Source organism: Leopardus geoffroyi, chromosome B4 (genome assembly GCF_018350155.1).
Source record: "Leopardus geoffroyi isolate Oge1 chromosome B4, O.geoffroyi_Oge1_pat1.0, whole genome shotgun sequence".
NCBI lineage: Eukaryota > Metazoa > Chordata > Mammalia > Carnivora > Felidae > Leopardus > Leopardus geoffroyi.
In genome coordinates this window covers 125,266,945-125,287,091 of record NC_059341.1, presented here as the reverse complement: position 1 = coordinate 125,287,091, position 20,147 = coordinate 125,266,945, and the positions used below count along the sequence as shown (strand labels likewise).

The following is a 20,147-nucleotide window of genomic DNA, read 5'->3' as shown; positions in this document are numbered from 1 at the left end:
TGCACACCTCACTCACATTCAACAAAATAATATTCTCGGTGAGACGTGGCAGCTGTGGCTGAGTCGGCTGTGAGCTTTACAATTTGAATCGCTTCTGTGAATAAATTATTCATTTTTTGCTTGTTTAGAATAGTCTCACCCCTTCGCTATATACTGCATCAAAAACAAAAAGCAAACCCCACACCCATCCCACCCGACCCCCTATTATTAGAACTATAATTATTATTATTATATACAGGAGCTGCTACCAACTCACACCCTAGCTCTACGAGGGATGTGGCTCAAACTTCAACCAAGGCATCGAAATGGCTGGAAATGAGAAGCGTGCGCAGATGCGCATTAGCAAGGAACAGGAAGCGGACCGTATCCGGACTTCCAGAGGAATGGGGACGTGGGTTGCCGTCACGGAAGGCTGTCCTTGCTGCTCATGCACGGTGGCCGCAAAGGTGTTGATGGTCTCTGCCTCTGGAGGACTTGGGCCTATGTGTACGAACGGCCTGCCTCGGATCTCTATGAGGGAGACACGCCGGGCCTCTGCGGATCCCACATGGCCAAGGCCTGCCACGTCACCGCACTCTCGCCCGTGGCCAAGAAGAGAGAACGCTTCCACCCGGAGATGTGGACGTGGGACTGACGCGACAGGCACTTGGCGAATGTTCCCCTTCCCTCGCCCAAGGCAGGACATCACTAACCAGCCACAGCACCCTCCTGTGCTACGCCTGGCAAATTTGTTCCGGGGCTTAAAGCCAGACGCTACGGATACGTCGGAGTGGACACAGGATCTTTGTCATCTCTTGTGTTGGGCAGTGAACTTGGATTACTCATCAGCTGAAGTGGCCTGTTCTAAGCGTGTTTCAAATCTGGGCCAGAGAGAAAGGCCAATCTGTAGGGGTCACGGACATTCTGGGGTTGTTCAAAACAGCCCAAACCTCATGGTAAGTCCATGAATATCGGGGGATTGCTAATTGCTGAGCTGGGTACTGCGTTCACATAAAGCTTTTTGAGGGCCAAGACTATCAGTCTTGTTCAATGCTCCATCCTCGGGGCCTAAACTTAGGCAGAGCACATAGTAGTTGCTCAATAAATACTTGTTGACTATAAAGCAACAGCCACTTCACCACCACAACTGGCACCGCCAGTTAAAAGTTTCTGTAGAAAAGCCTATCCTAACAAACTGCTATTTCTGGTGAAAAGGAAAGGAAAAAACAAAACTACAATCAGTTCTTCTCCTTGGGTTAAAAACAAAAACAAAATCACATTTTTTTTTTTTTTTCCTTAGTGCCAGGGGGCTCCTGGGTTGTTCGGAATCTATCCAGAATTAGTCCCTTGCAAAGGTGCCTATTTCTATTGATCTCTCACAGAATTTCAAGATGGCGGCACGATGGGCCTCGCGGTGGGTGTTATCACACAGCTGACTCCGCGAGCGCTTAGCAAGGGGGGGGGGGCATTCGTGCCCCCACGTGAGCTGCAGCAAGCACAGAACAACACACACATTTCTTCCGCGAAGACATCAGAATCTTGCTGCCACAAAAAGAAATCTCTACAGAGACCACGTTTAAATAACGATAAATAATATTAATTAGAATTTACGGGATGCACAATTCATGGAATTCACCAGAGCACAAGGAAACCTTTGAGACAGCGTTGCAGTATTCCCGTCTAAAACCAAGGACACCCATCCCATCCCCCTGCAAAGACAGCCGTCCTTCCCTACTAAGGATTTTAAATAATTCTCACCATGCTGCTCGCAGCATCATTCCCAAAGAAATATTAATTTACAAAATAACCCAATATCCATATAATTCTTTTGACAAATAAAAATCTTAAATTAAAAAGCACGACTCTCTCCCTCTCCCACCCCCTTTATTCCAATTTCAGGTAGCTTGGCACTGAGTAATTGAACATTAAAAAATCGAGTTTGTAGACTTCGTACAGCTGCGTTTGGTGCTCGGAGCTGATGTTCTGGAAGAACTCCGTGGTCATTTCGTCAGTAGTTCTCGTAGACTTGGCGTAGGTGGGGAACTTGAGGTAGCTGCCCACCCCCGCCAGCCGCAGCACGTAGTTGGAATCCTCCTCCAGCGTCTCGTACTTGCCCACGAGGTCGTAGCGGATGTGGCATGGGTGGCACAGCGAGTGCACGGTCTGCCAGTGCTCGTTGAAGGGCTCCTCGCGCTGCGTGTGCGGGTCGATGAGATAGGCCACGAACTCCTCGAACCTGACGTCGTCGCCCCTGCGCAGCGCCTCCTGGGTGGCGTTCTTCCGCTGGCGCCGGATGATCTTGGTGCCGTAGCGCTTGTGGAAGGACGTGTTGTACTTCTGCGTGAACTTGTTCCGGTAGGCCGACACCAGCCGCTCGAAGGGCTCCCGCACGAACAGGAACTTCATGTAGCTTTTCAAGCGGTGGTTGATCTCGGGGATGCTGTACTGGTTCAGGGTCTTGAGGTTGGCCGCCACGTGAGCCTCGTTGGCCGGGATCTCCATGGGGTCGCTGTACTTGCCGCGGCCGCTCAGCACCATCATGAGCCGCTTCCAGTTGGTGCACGCCACCTTGGGCACGTAGCAGTAGATGAGCTCGTGGTCCTCGTCCACCACCAGGTGCTTCAGGTCGTTGGGGGTCAGCACCCGCCGCTTCCGGCTCACGGCGCTGTTGGCCCGGCAGGTGTCTGTGACCTGGTCCCGCCTCATCTGGTGCAGGACGGCGGTGTTCGAGAGCTCCAGCTGCAGAGGGGACACAAAGGGGGGAGGGAGAGGAGAAATCAGTGCTGGCACGGGATGTTGCCACTTGGCCACAGCCACCAAGATGGCCGGCGCCGGCCACCAAGATGGCCGGCTGACCACCTGACCGGCCCGTCTTCCTTCCTAATCCCCCACCAGCTGCCTCCACTCTTCCTGTTCTTTGTTCCCCGGTATTTCCTTCCTAGACCGATAGTAATGGTCACCTCTGTGACCTACCCATCACCCTCTACGTGCCTGGCATTTTACCAGAGCCTCACATTGGCCATTTCCCCCCCCTCTGTACAACCATCTTGAAATGACATCGATTTAATAGTGTCAAGTACCCACCACTGTGCCAGGTAGAATGCTGCCAGCAATGGGGACGCAGTCAAAAGCTACAGTGGGGAAACTGCCCTTTGGAGCTGATAATCCAGCTGGAAAGAACGAGGGAACCGAGGCTCAGAGAGGTGAAGTTACTAGAGTGAGATCACATGGTGGGGAAGCGACAGACCTCAGATTCAGACCCAGGTCTTCCTGGCAACCAAGGCCACCCGCTTTCCACTCTACTCGGAGGTCCAGTACTCCCCATCTTCTTGATTGAAGCATGAAGGGTCTGACATCTGACGGATCTACTTTATTTCTGTTAAGGTTGTTTACCTTGCGAGACCCCAGGCACACGTGTGTGTGTGTGTGGGGGGGGGGGGGGGCAGGGGCAGAGAGAGAGAGGGAGAGAGAATCCCAAGCAGACCCTGCGGTGTCAGCACAGAGCCTGCCACGGGGCTGGAGCTCATGAACTGTGAGATGATGACCTGAGCTGAAATCAAGAGTTGGACGCTTAACTGACTGAGCCACCCAAGCGCCTCTTGTCTGATCTACTTTAAAGGGGATCCAATTTCTCTCCAAGCCTATCGTATCGTTGTGAACATCTGTTGCTTTGTGCTTCTTCTGGTACCAGGGTCTTGATTTTGCCCCGGGAACCCGCTTTCCTCCATTCCCTGTTCTTTTTCCTCTCAAGCAACTGAGCTGTGAGAATGGCAGCCTGGGGCCTTGGGACAGGGAGGAGGGCCACTGTGCAGCAACAGCTAGACTGGGAACGAAGGGCTCAAAGGAAAGATGAGCAGGAAGACAGAAGGATGTATTCCCAGGGACGTCACCTGAATACCTAGGTCCACACACTCCTGAATCCAGATGCCCTAATTCCTGGGCTTTTGTTACATTAGTATGTTTGCTTTTGTGCCTAAAGTTGTGTGACTCTGGATTATATCATTTGGAGCCCAAATATGTGGGTATTTGCATTTACTACCTTAGAGCTTTTCTCTCTGCCGTATTCATCCATTGATGTATCCATTCAAACATCTATCCAGAACTCACAGTGGACAGGGTACTCTACTCAGCATTGGGAGACAGAACCTTCTCCTCAAGTGCTCACAGCCAAGGAGGGGTCAGGCCAAGAGCTAGTGGTCTCAGTAGGGCCTAAAGGGAAGGTGTGTGCACTCCTCTAAATTCTAGGAACAGAAGTTTCTCCTTCAAGGCCACTCACTCCCAGTGTGAACCAAGAATAGGAATCCACCAAGAATAGGAAACAGACCTCACTGCCCTGGTATGCTGCCATCTTGGTCTCCAACACCCAGAGACAGGGGGACTTTGACAGAGTGCCGACACCTTATTGTTGTTGGCTGAACGCCGTGCCTCCATCTACCATCCTGAATGTGCAACGTGGCTCTGGTAATTGATTAATTATGATTATAGCTATAGGGAAATTGGGGCACCAGAATTACGGAATAGCCAGTCTGGGGCTGCAGATAACAGGATGTCCTGGTTGCCTTCCTGGCCTGAGAACGCAGTCCCCATCCATGTACTTGTCTTTGAGGACCTCCACAGTCCCGCACCAACCTACTTTTCCAGCCTTGTTCCTATTCCTCTCCCCTTCAGAACTAAAGGGAACTCCAAAGAAATCAATGATTCGCTCTTTTCTCTTTATTTTTTAATAAAAAATTTTTTTAAATCCCAGTATAATTAACATACAGTGTTATAGTGATTCAGCAATTCTGTACATTACTCAGTGCTCAGCATGCTAAGTGTACTCTTTTTTAAATTTTATTTTATTTATTTTAAGAGAGAGAGTGCACATGTGCTTGTGTGAGTGGGGGAGGGGTAGGGAGCGAGGGAGAGCGACCATCCCAATCAGGCTCCTGTCAGCATGGAGCCTGAAGCAGGGCTCGATCTCACGAATTGTGATACCATGACCTGAGCTAAAATCAAGAGTCGGACGCTTAACCGACTGAGCCACCCAGGAGCCCCAATAAGGGTACCCTTAATTGCCTTCACCTATTTTACCCATCCCCCCACCTGTCACCCCTCTGGCAACCACTCGTTTTCTATATTTAAGAGTGTGTTTGCCTCTTTTTTTGTTTTGTTTCATTTCTTAAATTCTCCATATGAGTGAAATCCTATGGTATTTGTCTTACTCTGTTTTCGCTTAGCATAGTACCCTCTAGATCCATCCATGTTGTTGCAGATGGTAAGATTACATCCTTGAAATATTCCATTCATCTATCTATGGACACCTGAGCTGCTTCCGTATCTTGGCTGTTGTAAATAATGCGGCGGTAAACAGGGGGGTGGCACCTATCTTTTTGAAGTTAGTGTTTTCACATTCTTTGGATAACTACCCAGTGGTGCAATTATTTGGTCCCATGGTAATTCTGTTTTAACTTTTTGAGTAACTTCCATACTGTTTTCCTCAGCAGCTGCACCGGTTTGTGTTCCTGTCCACAGCGCTCGAGGGTCCCTTGCTCCACATCCTCGCCAACACGTGTTGTTTCTTGTAATTTTAGCCGCTGACAGGCGTGAGGTGGTACCTCCTTGTGGTTTTGATTTGTGCTTCCCTGATGATGAGTGATGTGGAGCATCTTTTCAAGTGTCTGTTAGCCGCCTGTTTGTCTTCTTCGGAGAAACGTCTGTTTATGTCTCCTGTCCATTTTGTAAAATTTATTTACTTTTTAATTTATGTCCAAGTTAGTTAGCATATAGTGCAACAGTGATTTCAGGAGTAGATTCCTTAGTGCCCCTTCCCCATTTAGCACCCCCCCCACAACCCTTCCCGTAACCCTCTGTTTGTTCTCCATATTTGAGTCTCTTCTGTTTTGTCCCCCTCCCTGTTTTTATATTATTTTTGCTTCCCTTCCCCTATGTTCATCTGTTTTGTCTCTTAAAGTCCTCATATGGCTGAAGTCATATGATATTTGTCTTTCTCTGATTGACTAATTTCGCTTAGCATAATACCCTCTAGTTCCATCCACATAGTTGCAAATGGTAAGATTTCATTCTTTTTGGTTGCCAACTAATACTCTATTGTGTATATACATACACCACATCTTTATCCATTCATCCATTGATGGATATTTGGGCTTCTTCCATACTTTGGCCATTGTTGATAGTTGCTGCGATAAACATTGGGGTGCACATGTCCCTTCGAAACAGCACACCTGTATCCCTTGGATAAATACCTAATAGTGCAATTGCTCAGTCGTAAGGTAGTTTTATTCTTAGTTTTTTGAGGAACCTCCATACTGTTTTCCAGAGTGGCTGCACCAGCTTGCATTCCCACCAACGATGCAAAAGAGATCTCTTTCTCCGCATCCTTGCCAACATCTGTTGTTGCCTGAGTTGTTAACGTTCGCCATTCTGACAGGTGTGAGGTGGTATCTCATTGTGGTTTTGATTTGTATTTCCCTGATGATGAGTGATGTTGAGCATTTTTTCATGTGTCGGCTGGCCATCTGGATGTCTTCTTTGCAGAAGTGTCTATTCATTTCTTTTGCCCATTTCTTCCCTGGATTATTTGTTTTTTGGGTGTAGAGTTTGATAAGTTCTCTATAGATTTTGGATACTAACCCTTTATCTGATATGTAGAGTTTGCAAATATCTTCTCCCATTCTGTTGGTTGCCTTTTAGTTTTGCTGATTGTTTCCTTTACTGTGTGGAAGCTTTTTATTTTGATGAGGTCCCAATAGTTCATTTTTGCTTTTGTTTCCCTTGCCTCTGGCGACGTGTTGTGTCTCCTGTCCATTTTTAAGTGGATTATTTTTTTGGTGTCACACTGTAGAAATTCTTTATATATATGTGTATGTAAAGTATATTTAAATTAGTACATTTAAAGTAGGCTTCATGCCCAGTGTGAATCCCAACACGGGGCTTGAACTCACAACCCTGAGATCAAGACATGAGATGAGATCAAGAGTCGTATGCTTAACCTACTGAGCCATCCAGGTGCCCCCGAAATCCTTCATATGTTTTGGATATTAACCCCTTCTTGAATATGTCATTTGCAGTTATCCTCTCCCTTTTAGTGGGTTGTCTTTTAGTTTTGTTGATTGTTTCCTTTGCTGTGCAGAACCTTCCTATTTTGCTAGAGTCCCAAAAGTTTATTTTTGCTTTTGTTTCTCTTGCCTCAGGAGACACAGCTAGAAAAAAGTTGCTCTGGCTGATGTCAGAGAAATTACTGCCTGTGCTCTCTTCGAGGATTTTTTTATGGTTTCAGGTCTCATACTTAGATCTTTTATCCCTTTTGAGTTTATGTGTGTGTACATGTGGGAAAGTGGTCCAGTTTCATTCTTTCACATGTAGCTGTCCAGTTTTCCCAACACCGTTTGTGAAGAGTCTTTTTCCCATTGCATATTCTTGCCTCCTTTGTCATAGATTAATTGAGCATATAATCATGGGTTTATTTCTGGGCTCTCCCACGGCTCTATTTTTGTGCTAGCTTTGACTACTACAGTTTTGTAGTATATCTTGAAGTCTGGGATTCTGATACCTCCAGTTTTGTTCTTTTTCAAGACTGCTTTGGCTCCTCAGGGTCGTCTGTGGTTCCATATGAACTTCAGGATTATTTGTTCTAATTCTGTGAGGAACGCTGGTGGTATTCTGATAGGGAGTGTATCGAATCTGTAGATTGCTTGGGGTAGTATGGACATTCTAACAATATTTGTTCTCCTGATATCTTTGTATCTCCTAATATTTATTAATATTCCAAAGCATGGACTATATTTCCAATTGTTTGTGTCATTTTCAATTTCCTTCATCAATGTTTTATAGTTTTCAGAATACAGGTCTTTCACTTCTTTGGTTAGGTTTACTCTTTTTGGTGCAGTTGTAAATGAAATTATTTTCTCCAATTTCTCTTTCTTCCCCTTCATTATTAGTGCATAGAAATGCAACAGATTCCTGTATATATTCATTTTGCATCCTACAATTTTACTGAATTTATTTATCAGTTCCAGTAGTTTTTGGTGGAGTCTTAAGGGTTTTCTATGTGTAGTATCATGTCATCTGCAAATAGGGAAAGGTTTACTTTTACATATGGATGCCTTTTATTTCTTTCTCTTGTCTGATTGCTGTGCCTAGTACTTCTAGTACTATGTTGAATAAAAGTGGTGAGAGTGGACATCCTGTCTTGTTCCTGCTCTTAGGGGAAAAGCTCTTAGTTTTTCACCATTGACTATGATGGTAGCTGTGGGCTTGTCATATTTGGCCTTTATTATGTTGAGATATGTTCCCTCTAAGCCTACTTTGTTGAGGGTTTTTTATCATGAATGGATGTTGTAGTACTTTGTCAAATGCTTTTTCTGTATCTATTGAAATGATCATATGGTTCCTATCCTTTCTCTTATTGATGTGATGTATCATGTTGATTGATTTGTGAATACCGAACCATGCTACCATCCTGGGAATCAATCACACTTGATTGTGGTGACGAATTTTTAAAAATGTACTGTTGGATTTGTTTTGCTAGTATTTTGTCAAGGATTTTTGCATCTATGTTCATCAGAGAGATTGGCCTGTAGTTCTCCTTTTTTGTGGTGTCTTTATCTGGCTTTGGTTCAAAGAATCCCCTTCAACATTTCTTGCCAGGCTGGTTTAGTGGTGATGAATTCCTTTAATTTTTGGGAAACTCTTTATCTCTCCCTCTATTCTGAATGATAGCCTTGCTGGAGAGTATTCTTGGCTGTAGTTTTTTTCTTCCAGCATTTTGAATATATCATGCCACTCCCTTCTGGCCTGCAAAGTTTCTGCTGAAGAAAATCAGCCCTATGGAGTTTTTCTTTTAAGTACCTGTTTTCTTTTCTCTTGCTGCTTTTGACATTCTCTCTGTAGTGCTACTTTTTGCTATCTTAATTACTATGTGTCTTGGTGTGGACCTCCTTGGGTTAATTTTGTTGGGGATTCTCTGTGCCTCCTGGATCTGGATGTCTGTTTCCTTCCGCAGATCAGGGAAGTTTTCAGCTATTATTTCTTCAGAGAACTTTTCTGACCCTTTTTCTATCTTCTCCTTCTGGGATCCCTATAATGCGAATATTATTATGTTGGATTGTGTCGCTGAGTTCCTTCAACCTATTCTCATTTTTTATTATTCTTTTTTCTTTCTCCTGTTTTGCTTTCCATAACTCTGACCTCCAGCTTGCCAACCCATTCTCCTGCTTCCTCTAGTCTATTTATTCCCTCTAGTGCATTTTAATTTCATTTATTGTGTTCTTCATCTCTGATTGGTTCTTTTTTATGTTTTCTCTTCATTGAGGGTCTCACTGAGATCTTTTCTCAAGTCCAGTGAGTATCTTTATGACCATTCCTTTAAATTCTCTATCAGCCATATGGCTCATCTCCATTTTGTTTAGCTCTTTTTGCTGTGATTTTTGTCCTGTTCTTTCATTTGGGACATATTCCTCTGTCTTCTCATTTAGTCTCTCTGTGGCTGTTTCTATGTGTTAGAAGAGTCAACTAGGTCTCCTGTCTTGAAAGTAGTGGCTGCATGAAGAAGAGGTCCCATGATGCCCTGCAGTGCCATGCTCCCTGTTCACCAGAACCTGGCACTTCCGGGGTGTCTCCTGTGTGTGTTGCATGTGCCCTACCGTTGTGTCTGAGCCGCTTTTGCCTCCAGTCTATTCACCTGCAATGGCTCTCTTTGTCTATCGTGGTCACGTTTTGGTCCCTATGTTGTTAATATTAGTCTGGTCAATAGGAATTTGTGAACTAAAACTTAGAAGGAAAATGTAAGGTTTTCTTTTTAAAAATTCTCAAATTGGGGCATCTGGGTGGCTCAGTCGATTAAGCGTCTGACTGTTGATTTTGGCTCAGGTCCCGATCTCACGGCTCATAAGATTGAGCCGTGCGTTGGGCTCTGTGATGACAGCACAGAGCCTGCTTGGGATTCTCTCTCCCTCCCTCTCTGTGCCCCTCCTCCACTCGCTCATGTGCGCTCTCTCAAACAAACTTAAAAAAAAACACACTGCCAGTCACATAGAAGATGCTCAATAAATATTTGTTGTGAGTAAATGAATCAGTTAATACTCTCTTTAGGGAAACCTGATATGAAAGCAGGAAGGCCCCTCTGTAGCAAACGAAACTTCCCAAATGTTCATAGATGCCAGAACATTCTTTAATAAAGGCTGTACTAGGATGAATGGTGTCTCCCCCAAATTCATGTCCACCTGGAACTTTGGAAACAGGATTTTTGCAGATGTAATTAGTTGAGGTCATAATGAATTAGTGTGGGCTCTAATCCAATGATTGGTGTCTAATTAGGAGAGAAAACAGAGAGTCAGAGACACATAGAGAGGTGGCCATGTGATAACAGAAGCAGAGGCTGGAGTGATGCATCTACAAGCTTAAGCGGTGCCAAAGATTGCCAGCAACATCCAAGGAAGGGTCTACCCAGGAGCCCGATGAGACAAATACAGGGGCCGAGTCAATAACTTTGAGCACACTGATATAAAGCATAAATGTATAAGAGAAGATAACATTATATAAGAGGATATTTTTACATGGAAAAATAAGAAAAGGGTTTGAGAGCAGTACTAAGTAGAGAGAGGAGGAGATCTGAAATCGGAAGCTCTGGGCTTGATCTTGGTTGGCCAAGACCATTAACCTTCTGAGCCCCAGTTCTCTTAGCTGCAAAATGGGGATAGTACCATCTTGCAGGCGTGGGTTCAGCATTTAGAAAATACGAGCAAGTCTAGTACTGAATTTGGACAAGGTATGGTACACAGCAGGCAGTTCATATGCAGGCGTTCTTTCATGAAAGAAGAAAAAAGGAACCCCAAAGAGAGGGCCAGGACTCCCAAAGACAAATTTCACCAGCTCTATATTTTGTTGTAGGTAGCTCTAAACTGTGGAAGTCAATTAATATTTTATTAATATGAAAGGTTCTGACTTGCATTTCCTGACTTCTTAGCAGAGGTATCCATCACAGAGGAGCATCTATGCCATTCACATATCAAAAGCGACAACAAACTGTCCAAAAGGAAACAGAAAGATTAGGAAGGTGAAACGACCCATCAATTTAACCCATTCAAATCGCTATAGGCTGTTTTGAAGGCAATACGTTACTAAGTGAGCAGAGAAACAGGGGGATCTCCCCCAATTTTGTTTTCTAGCTCTTTTCCATTGGAGACAATTTTCTGGCCATCTGAATCTCCGGGGAGGTAACACATCAGTTAGTATTGCATTCGGGACCACAAAGCCATGAAATGGAAACGATACCACGGTTTCCTTTTATGTCCAGTTGCAGAGACAAAATTAACTCAATGGGACTCTGAAACGTGGTATTTGAGGTTTCTTTCTCTTTCCATTTCCTTCTTCTCCACGGCAGTTGAGGTGGCAAATGATGCACCTGCTGGAATGAGGTATGCCCAGTCCCCCTCAGGAGGGTGAAGGTCAAGAGAAAGGGCAGGTTCTCAAACGTGACACATATCTAGTCCCCGTCAGAGGAAGACATTCAACTGGGTCTCTACTGTTCCATTTTTTTTTTTTTTTTTACAAAATATTTTAATTGGTCTTTTTATTTTAAAATAACTTTAGACTGGTGTCGATTTAACTTAGTAAAAATACAATGTTACTAAAATGTGCACAGATAAAAAGCTAGGTATACAACTGAGACCAAAACAAATGTAAACATTCAAGTGAACATGAATGTGACAGATGATGTTGTTTTGCTGGAACTAAAGCCCTGCTTGAACCTGGAAACTGCTCACTCACTGCTCCAAGGCAGGTTCTTTGCAACACAGCATTGGTCCTCTGTGTCCTGCAGGAGGTTTGCCCACCGTTTCCTCCTTTCCAGGTACTGTGAAACCCGCCACCCTGTGACATCTGTGACATCTGTGACACTTGACCATCACTTGGTACAAACTCATCATTTACGTATTTTTTGTCAGATCTGTGACATCTGTGACCCTGTGACACTTGACCATCACTTGGTACAAACTCATCATTTACGTATTTTTTGTCTTTGCTCATTTCTAATTAGCCCAAGACGACAAAAATAGAGCTACACGATGCCATCAAGGCCGTCAATGAACACATGCACCTGAGTCTACAGGGCAGGACTGGGTTATCAGGGGTGGCCCTAATAATCCAGAAATGCTTCAACTCTTTCAAAAGGGCATCACCAAAATGACAAAACGCAACTAAGGCAATTGTCAGGCCGAACTCCAGATCCCTGGGGGTTGTATTGTGGACCCCTTGAGCCTTGGTTTAAGAAGCCTGGATTAAGGAGGGGAGCCCTGGCCAGGTCACAAGGAAGAGAGGAATTCTTCACCATTATGGCCAAGATGAGGCAGGAGAGATTTCTGATGGCAGCCTGGCCAGTTCCAGATAGCTCTATGTTTGTTAAAAGGACCAAGAGTACGTAGAGATCGCAATCAGGCAAATGGCGACTTCTAACCTCAAAAAATGTAAATCTTCTACACCTGTTCCCAAGCAGGGCTCACAGGAGCTGTTGTAAGGGTGATAACTCTTTAGCAACTAACAGGTTCCCTGGGTATCAGAGAAGTCTCCAAGGGGCCTACAGCTATGGGACATCAGGAAGACAAGGGACTGAAGAGGAACTCACTGATGTAAAACAGTTTGGTCCTTTGTCACCGTAAGAGAACATCCGTCTTTCCCAACTATGTTTCTCAGTTGATCTGGTAACTGTGAGATCAATCTCTTTCCTCTCTCATACTCTTTCTCTCCCTACTTCTTTTTTTTTCTTTCTTTCTCAAAGGTATTTGAAAAGAACATAACAAAGGACAACACTAAAAAGGAAAAAAAAAAATGCTAACCATGAAAGCTGTGATTAAGAATCTGACTTAGTTGTGGGCTTCCTAGTAGCAGGGACAAAAGGCAAATGGGATTAAATCTCCTTGCCTTAGTTCTCGGAGGTATTCCAATTGGTTGGGGTGGAAAACGTACAAGATTTTGAAGGACTCAGATTTTGGTCGAGGAGGGAGATTCTTGGATTCAGTTTGCTCCTGCTGGTGTATTCAGATGGCTGTATTCTTCCATTGACAAAAAATTAACGTTGCCACTCACGACCGCCTCATGTCGCTTCAGAATTTACAGGGCACTTTCACACACACCATCCCATTTAAAGAACAGGGACTTCTCTAAAACCCGGTAACAGACATTTGTATTTTAGCAGCTGTACTTCCCACCACGTGTCCTCTTTCTCTGGGTCGGTTGCCACCGGGTATTAACAATACCTCACGTTAGTGGTCCTCAACCTTGAGCACCGTGGCAATCACATGGGGGGCTTGTTAAAACACAGTTTGCTGGACTGCACCCCAAGTTACTGTTCAGTAGATCGGGGATAGGGCCTGAGAGTTTGCATTTCTAGCAAGGTCCCAGGCGTGTTAGTTCATTAGGGGTTGCTGTAACAAAATACCTGAGACTGGGTGGCTTACGCAGCAGAAATTAATGTTCTCGGGCAAACAGGGTTCGTTCGCTCTGAGGCTCCTCTCTTTGGCTTGCAGATGTCGGCCTTCTTGCTTCTCGTCCCCTCTTCACATGGGTGCCCCCTGTGCACGCCCGTCTCTTCCTTTTCTTATAGGGACATCAGTTGTATTGAGTTAGGACCCTAACGGCCTCATTTTAATTTGATCACCTCTTTAAAGACCCTAACTCCAAACACAGTGACATGCTGGATTATTGGGGATTAGGACTTCAACATACGAATTTGGGGGCAGAGGCGGGGGGACGGACACAATTCAGCCCACAACACTGGCGATGCTGATGCTGTTGGTCCAGGGACCATACTTTGAGAACCACAGGGTTGTATGCTGAGGAAATCACCGATTTGCAGCTATTCTCAATTACAGAACACAGAACCCAGGTTCATCGTCTGTTGCCAAGAGGCTCCTAGACCCACCTCTGCTCTCAGCCTGGACTCCCTTCAGCTCCCTTTGATCTCCCAAAAGTATAAATTAGGTCAGAGGAGGGCTGGTTCTAGGAAACCATGAACATGGCTACAGGCTCTGGGCTGTGTCCTGCGTCCTCATTTAGATGTCTATTTTTAATTTGGACATTTAAACAAGGCATCTATAATTAGTTTAAGTACCAAATTTAGGGACTGTTTGAAAAAGTCTTTAAAACTTCACTACGTTTCATCTTGAAGAAAAGCTGGTTTCCTGTAAGTTAAAACATCTTCCGTGGTGTTTACAATTTCTTTCAGACATAAGAACCCAACCGGAAGGAGCAGCTGTCCAGTGGGGAAGATGCAGAGAAATGGAAACCCGGAGAAAAAGGTAAACTTGGAGGCACGAGTGGGTGGAGCTTGGCGCAGTCTGCCATTAACGACTGTTGGCGTGCACCCGGGATCAGTCTCTCCACTTGAAAATTCTAATACGACACTCCTTCCAGCGCCTCAGCTGCACCTGCTATCATCCCGCTGATTTGAGAACTGGGGAGGAGAGAGAAACCCGGAGTCTATCACATTTCTTTCTGGCATAGAAATTCCCAAATGCTCACGAGAAGGGCTAGTCTTGAGGCATCACTGAAGGAACCACATCCACAGCAAAGCAAGAGGCCCGCGTTCACTATCCTTGCTGCCAACTGCTGGACCTATGTACCAGCCGCTTAGTCCTCATGCTCTAGGAGACAGGTATGCTCGTACTCCCAACTTACGGACGAGGCAACTGAGGCACAGGGAGAATAAGTAGCTTGCTCGTGATCATGGAGCTAAGGGACTGGGGCTGGGGTTCAAATGCAGCAGCCCGTGCTCTGAGACCCTGCACCGAGTGGCCTCTCAAGGGCTGCACAGCCGCCTGGGAGTTACCATCTCCAGCCAGGGCAGTCACTGGAGCTGAGGGTCTCAACCCTGGCAGATCACTGGGATCAGAGAGAGGGTCTAAATACCACTCAATCCTGGCGCCCACCCCAGTGATCTGATGTGATTGCTCTGAGTGTGGCCCAGCTCCCGGGGGATTCCATTCTAAGGCTTTCCACGTGGGGAGTCATTGCCCTGGAGGCTCCAACGCCACCAGCTATAAATTAAAGCACATACAGAACCCAAGCAATGCCTGAGTATGGTCCTAGGCAAAATTCTTTTTCCCGGTGCTCAGATTTAAGATGAAGGGGCTTTCCGGTCATTCAGCAGGGCCAGGGGTCAAAGGTCTAGAAGGCCACAGTTCTCAGATGTGTTTGGATGCATCCTTAGGGGACTACCAGGAATTATATAATGCTTAAACACTTTTATGTTTAGGAAAGAAAGGAGAAAAACACTGAACCTCTGAAGAAACAATCTGGTCTGAATCTGTTGCAAAACTTAAAGGGTTTAGCATTGCCAGGAAATGGGTTGCTTAGGATTGGAACTTGTCGCTAAGGAAGCAAGGACTGATTAAAAGGACTGAATGTCTGCAGGAGCTTCTCCTACCTTTCCAAAGCAAAAGGTGCACAGATGGGGAGCATTTTGAGCTCTGGCAGATGAGGTAGGGGTGCAGGAGATGCTGGGTGCCTGAGGGCCGGGTGCTGGGCTCTGGATGCAGCCCCAAGCCAGGCGCAGCTGACGGGGCCACAGGGGCTAAGAGTTCCGATGGGCATTTTAATCTCAGGAGCTTTGTGGGCCGAAACAAGCCAGCAGAGGTTTCGGGCTAACAGATCACTTCTCTCGTATGCGGGGTTTAAATTTGTGACCTGGATTCAGGTTGCAAATTCAAAAAGGCCCTTCCGGGGCCAGGCAGAAGTCCTGGACCGCTGACAGTAAGAGATGCCACTTGAATCCTGCTCCTGTCGCCATGAGGGAATGGGAACCTGGTCTTTCAAGATGTTTCAGTTTCTCAAGAGAAGCCAGAAAGCCAGATTTTATGTGAAATCTTGGCATTCTTAAATGTTAGCTACAATTAAAAAAAATTTTTTTTTTTTAATACGTGGGCCAAACCATACTTGTTTGGGCTGGGTTTGCCCAAGGGCCACCAGCTGGCGCCCTCACCAAGGCGTTTGAGGATACTAAGGCAAGTAAGGAGGTGCCCTCCTTAGAGCAGGCTGTTCTAAGCAGCACCCCCTTGCCCCCGCTCAGTTAACAGAAGCAACTAGGGGTGGGGAACCCCCAGGTGGAACTGGCCAGACCGTAGGAATCCCAGGGAGCAATTGGGAAAGTTCTCAATCAGCAGCAGTTATTAAGAGAAGCTGCTGGAACGCCAGCTCTCACACCCCCTTTCCTGGTTAGTGCTCACCTCCTTCTGATGCTCTTGTCACAGCTTCTGCCGTGTGGCTCTCCCTCCCGGAATGTAAGCTCGCGGGAGGGCCGGGCGCTCTCACTGCTTTGCTGACTCCTGTCTCCCCAACCACCCGGGGCTACGTAGTGGCCCCTCAAAGCTTTGTCGAATGAATGAGTGAACAGTGAGTGCAGGCACGAATGAACGACTTGGGGATGGCAGGGACTTTAAAGGCCACAGAATGGCTGATGCGGCTGCACGGGCTTCCTGGCGCCTGAGCCTGAAGCACCACACCGTCCTCCCACAGAGGTTTCTGGCACAGACTCTGCAGCTGCAGAGCCGGGTGGAAACAGGCTCGGGGTGGCTGCAACAGCCTTTGATGGGGAGAGAGGGAGACTGGCACTTTCCACCCATCTGGTGAGGCCAGGAAACAGGAGGAGGGGAATCACGCGAGAGGGTGCCGAGCCAAGGGCTGCCCTGGGGAGGCCTGGTGTGGGGTGCGTGCTGCCAGGGCTCCCTTTCAGCCCGGCCAGGTGCGGCTGGAGGGGCTGCATTTCCATTTCAGATCAGCTGTTTGGGCTTCCGGAGGCCTGGGCAGGGTGCGGGAGGGGCGCAGGAATACGGATGGGGCTGGTGCCAAGCTGGACCGGCTTCCCATGGATGGTAGCCAGGAACAGGGACAATGGTGAAGGGATGTGGCCCCCACGCTGCTCGGGGGGCTGGATTTCCCGGGAAATCAGAAGTCAGAGGGCAGGTGTAACGTGCACCTGCTGACTGAGGTTTTGGGGCCCTCGGAAGTCACAGCTGGCAGGAGGGCACAGGGAGGAAGTTTCCACCGCACAGATTCAAATGGCTCCAACTGCCTCTCAGCCAACGTGCTGACGGCACCTCTCCAGAGGGCAATGATCTCCCGAGGCAGGGGGCTGTGACCCCTCAATGTCTCTTTCTGGTCTCTCCCTCCTTGGACCACGTGGCTTCAGTGGTTTGCTTCCTGATGCTCCTAGACTCACCAGAATGTTCAACTACTCACATTTTGCCCAAGTCACTTGACCCCCTCAAGGGTCTTGGCTTCCCCACCTGCAAAATGGGGACCATCACGTCTACTTCTCAGAGATGTCCTAAGGATTCAGTGAGAGCCCACGAGGAAAGCACTTGGCATGGCGCCATGCACGTTAGGAGGCATTCGGTAAACAGTAATTCGCTTTCCCGTTATAAATATAACACAGGGCTGCTTCGTACGCAGCCGGCAGGACAGCAAGCCTAGCACTCTGTCTAAAAGCAGCTCTCAATCTTTGGTGTGTGGAAGGGTCACGGTGGGTGTTTGGCAAAGCGTGGATGCCTGGGAAATGCTGACTCAGAAGGTATGGCTGTCCTGATTACCTGCTCTTGGCTGCTGTCCTGTGGTAACTGGACGAGCCAATTCCAGGGACGGCGGTCCTGTGTTCCATTCTGAGAACTGTCAGCTGAGCACTGCTTTTATACGAGCGGGTTCTAGAGCTGACATCACACACATTTGTCACCCGTGCCAAGCACCCGGCTCACCACCGTTCAGTCTCGCTGATGTAGGGGACCGACAGGGGCCAACGGAGGCAGCTCGGACTGTCAGCCATGAAGCAAACTGGAGGTCTCAAGAGTCATTTCCTAGCTATGGAGAGAGGGCCTACATATGCATTAACAGACTCTAGCCTATCCGTGGAATTTCAGAGTAAGTGACCTGTGGATGGAGAGACGCCCCAAAAGGTCAATTTAGTTCATCATCAAGTAGCATGTTTCAACAACATCCCATTTCCTCCTTGTTCAAAAGGTTTGCAGAAGCCACTCTGTCAGGCCTTCTTTTCTGCATGTGGTATCTTTTCCTGGGGAGGGGGCGCCGGTTTTTCACAAGGTGGCGAGATCGAGCCGGCTCTGCAGAGGGGCCCCCAAAGCCCTCCTCTCGGCTCTGCCGGGGCACCTCCTCCCTTCCACGGTGACCAACAAACCTGGGGCCCCGGAGGAGCGGTTTCCACCGCCTTTCACCCAGCCCCTCCGTGTCTCAAGTGCACCATTCTGATCACAGGTATAGGGCCCTGCACGATGCGAGTTTAACTAATTTCCCTCCTCTGAGGCGGCTCCGGCAGGCCTCGGCTAACTCTGCATCCCAAGTGCCAGGCACTCGGTGCCCAACGCTTGCAGGACTTAGAGATGGTTAGTTTCGTGCCAGCACCTTAAGGCCGTTCCGGCACCAAGATTCTTTTTTTTTTCTCTGTCGCTCCACCGCCTCTCCCTCATTTAGGGATGGCCCATCTGGGATGATGGGCGTGTAGCAGGAAGGCCACTCCGGAGGGCTACAGGGTAGCTGAACTCGCCAGCCGAAGCACCTGGGGTGCGGGGCTTAGCCATACACGCCAGCAGGGACCTCGACCCGGGCCCACAGGTGAATAAGGCGCTAAGCGAATGACGTCGGCGGTGTAAATGCACTTCTGTCTGTCTGGAGGGCTGGGGACTGATTTCACGCCCCTGGGGTCCTTGCAACCCAGAGGTGCAGAGCTGGAAAACACCTTTGTGAACAACCGACACCTCGTTGTGACCTCCTGACGGCAACCCTGAGGCCCAGAGATGGGAACCCCTCACCCTCCCCCCCCAGGAAGTGGCACAGCTCAGACTGGAACATGAGTCCCCTGCTTTTGGGACGGCGCGAGGGGCGGGCCAGCCCCAGGGCCCATCCGTGAGGTGTTGAAAACATCCCTGCTACCTTCCACCAACCTGAGGAGTAAATCACTCCATGTGGAGTCATGATGGGTGGAAGTTCTGAAGCCAAACAGGAGCCAGTGACCTCGTATTATCCCAAACAGGAAACACGCCAGAGGCTCCCCACTGGGCTGGCTCAATTTGGGAAACCGTTAAGGAAAAGTGAACGCAAGAAATGGGTGAAGTCTTGACCGTTACAACGCACACACACAAAAAACCCTCAGTGACCCTGTTTGGGTCAGTGGAAGGAAATGAATGAATCAATTTCAGGACAGGGCTCCTACAGAACAATCAGTGCCTCCCTGATCCCATTGCATGAATATAGAACAAAGATCGACAGCATTTGGTTTCGTACCCTGCATAGAAAGTCTGGGATTCTGCTGAGCCAACCCCACACAAGGTTTGGAGGTCAGACTCTGGAGATAGGCAGACACATCTGGATACGAATCCTGGCAATGCCCCCGTCTACCCACATGACCTAGGGGCAGTCATTTCCATCCTCCCGGCCTCAGTTTTCTCATCTGTAAAGTGGGGCTTATGACAGCACTGACCTTCTAAGGTTATAGGTGATGGTGATACCAGCTTCCTGAATACAGAATGCCCTGGAGATGCACAGGTGACTGTCCCAGAGACCTTACTTGTCTTCTGACGTAAGAAAAGACGAGGAAATCCCCTCCATTCACCTTCCCTGATCTATAAAGCTCAGGCCCGCGTGGGCCCACACTGCCGGCCCGGGCTTCTGAGCAGTGTGGGAAAGGGCCCTGACGCCCAGACCTCTGGCAGGCAGGCACATGGTGGGACCCCCCCCCAGGAGGAACGCCTCAATCCACCAGCTGGCACTGGTTAAACCACCAGGCTCCGGGCTAAGGCGCTGGAGGGCGCCGACTGCAAAGCAAGATAAGCTTTGTCTCCAGGGGAGAACCTCACATTCTAACAGGGGATACAGATGGGAAAGGAATAAAATAAAATGCCATGTGGCAGGTGACAAATGTTACCCCAGGGATCAGGAGGATGCTGGTGTCAGACTCTCAGATGTAGCACCTCCTAGCCTGGAGGCCTGGGGCTCACTCAGCCCTCCCAGGCCTCTCTTTCCCCAGCTGTAAAATGGGCAGAGTAACAGCCCCTGCCTCAGCGGTGGGAGAAAAGATCAGAGGAGGAGCTATGTCTGGCCTCGGCACATAAATGCTCGGGAACATGGCACGAGGCGGGGTGGTGATAATGAAGTGGGATGAGTAGCAC

General features: G+C 47.8%; 1 protein-coding gene across 3 annotated transcripts in view; it reads right to left on the bottom strand.

Moving 5' to 3' along the window:
* Window positions 1–1,274: 1,274 nt before the first annotated feature.
* Window positions 1,275–20,147, bottom strand: part of CHST11 (carbohydrate sulfotransferase 11) — a 265,297-nt gene continuing 246,424 nt past the window's right edge. For all 3 annotated transcript variants that reach the window (XM_045467217.1, XM_045467218.1, XM_045467219.1), the window contains exon 3: window positions 1,275–2,718. In XM_045467217.1, the coding sequence (XP_045323173.1) occupies window positions 1,864–2,718 (855 nt within the window). In that variant the 3' untranslated portion in view covers window positions 1,275–1,863. The remainder of the gene's footprint in view (window positions 2,719–20,147) is intronic.